The sequence below is a fragment of the Laccaria bicolor genome, genomic scaffold, assembly GCF_000143565.1.
Source record: "Laccaria bicolor S238N-H82 LACBIscaffold_2 genomic scaffold, whole genome shotgun sequence".
Lineage (NCBI taxonomy): Eukaryota > Fungi > Basidiomycota > Agaricomycetes > Agaricales > Hydnangiaceae > Laccaria > Laccaria bicolor.
The window spans coordinates 1,649,706-1,650,970 of NW_001889873.1; the positions used below are offsets into that span (position 1 = coordinate 1,649,706).

General features: G+C 42.5%; 1 protein-coding gene across 1 annotated transcript in view; it reads left to right on the top strand.

The window, feature by feature from the left end:
- The window catches only part of LACBIDRAFT_321915 (uncharacterized protein), a gene marked incomplete at both ends in the record, with an annotated part of 4,483 nt that overhangs the window by 2,708 nt on the left and 510 nt on the right, over window positions 1–1,265 (top strand). Inside the window, 5 exons of the mRNA XM_001874638.1 lie at window positions 116–238; window positions 289–375; window positions 426–620; window positions 709–987; window positions 1,018–1,248. Coding sequence (XP_001874673.1) covers window positions 116–238; window positions 289–375; window positions 426–620; window positions 709–987; window positions 1,018–1,248 — 915 coding nt within the window. The remainder of the gene's footprint in view (window positions 1–115; window positions 239–288; window positions 376–425; window positions 621–708; window positions 988–1,017; window positions 1,249–1,265) is intronic.

The following is a 1,265-nucleotide window of genomic DNA, read 5'->3' on the forward strand; positions in this document are numbered from 1 at the left end:
CCCATAGATGGGATCACTATTGATAGCATGAGTTTATTGAATCAACATCTTCATCAAGGTAAGTAATGTGAGGGTAACGTGTAACATACCACAGTGATTGATGATGCAACATTAGAGACAGTAATGCGACGAAAGCTAGAGGCTAAAAATACTCAGATGCAACACACTGAATACAGGGAAAAGAACGGCCGAAGCACCAGAAAGAGAAAACGCACCAATTACTCTTCTGGAGGAGAAGGTGTGATCAGTCAAATCAGGGTGAAGGGTGGCTGATAAAAGCTCTTTCAGATAGTCAAGATGGAAATCATGAACAGGAGGATCATCAGATGGATTTGGAGTCTCCTAAAGCAAACACCTCTTTGGCTGATCATTATGGTTGGTTGAAGTAAATTTAAGTAGACTTGCAACTGATGTTTTCTTCACAGGTGATGAGTTAGAGGATGAAGAGCCCTGGGATTTAGAAGATGAAAGGACCTGGGCTGATCAGGAGGCCTTGGATGACAAAGAACCCTTGAATGACAGGGAACACTTGGATGAAGAAGAGCCCTTCAATGAGGAAGAGGACTTGGATGAAGAAGAACCCTTTGAAAAAAGGCACATATATAATAGTGAAGGAGAAAGTGAGATAGACTCAGACAATGAAGATGATGGACCAACAGGTAATGCCATCTAGTCATTCATATGAGAAAAAATACTAATGCAATACAGAACATCTCAATCCCATAGATGCATTTCTGGGCACTATCGACTTCAATGCAATTGACAGCTGTGCTGACCAATTTTTGGGATCTCTTTGTTCATTGCGATCACAAGAACGCATGAACCAAACTGAAGTGGCAGCCAACTCCATCAGTATAGAGCAATCCATTCGATCTTTGACCATCTCTCCATGGGCTTCAGATCATCCACAGATCATTGCAAAAATATGGCCAAAACACGATATCCTCTTGAAATCCATGCAACTTTCAACAGTTGAGCTCTACGCCTGTAGGCTAATTTATATGACAGGCATTGCAGCACCTTATACTTGGGTTGAAACCATTGTCTGGGAGGCAATCAATACCGAGCCTTCAGTGAATCAGACTTCTGCCCCAGCAGACTACAAACCTAGCTGGGTGCACCAGCTGGTCAAAGATCTGAAGGGATTGTATCTGAGTGGCCTACACAAATCAGAGATTGTACCCTTTCCTTCGACAAAGTATCTTCCACATCTGGAAGAGCCTGTAACTCACCAGCACAAAATTGGACGTGTGTTATATGACACA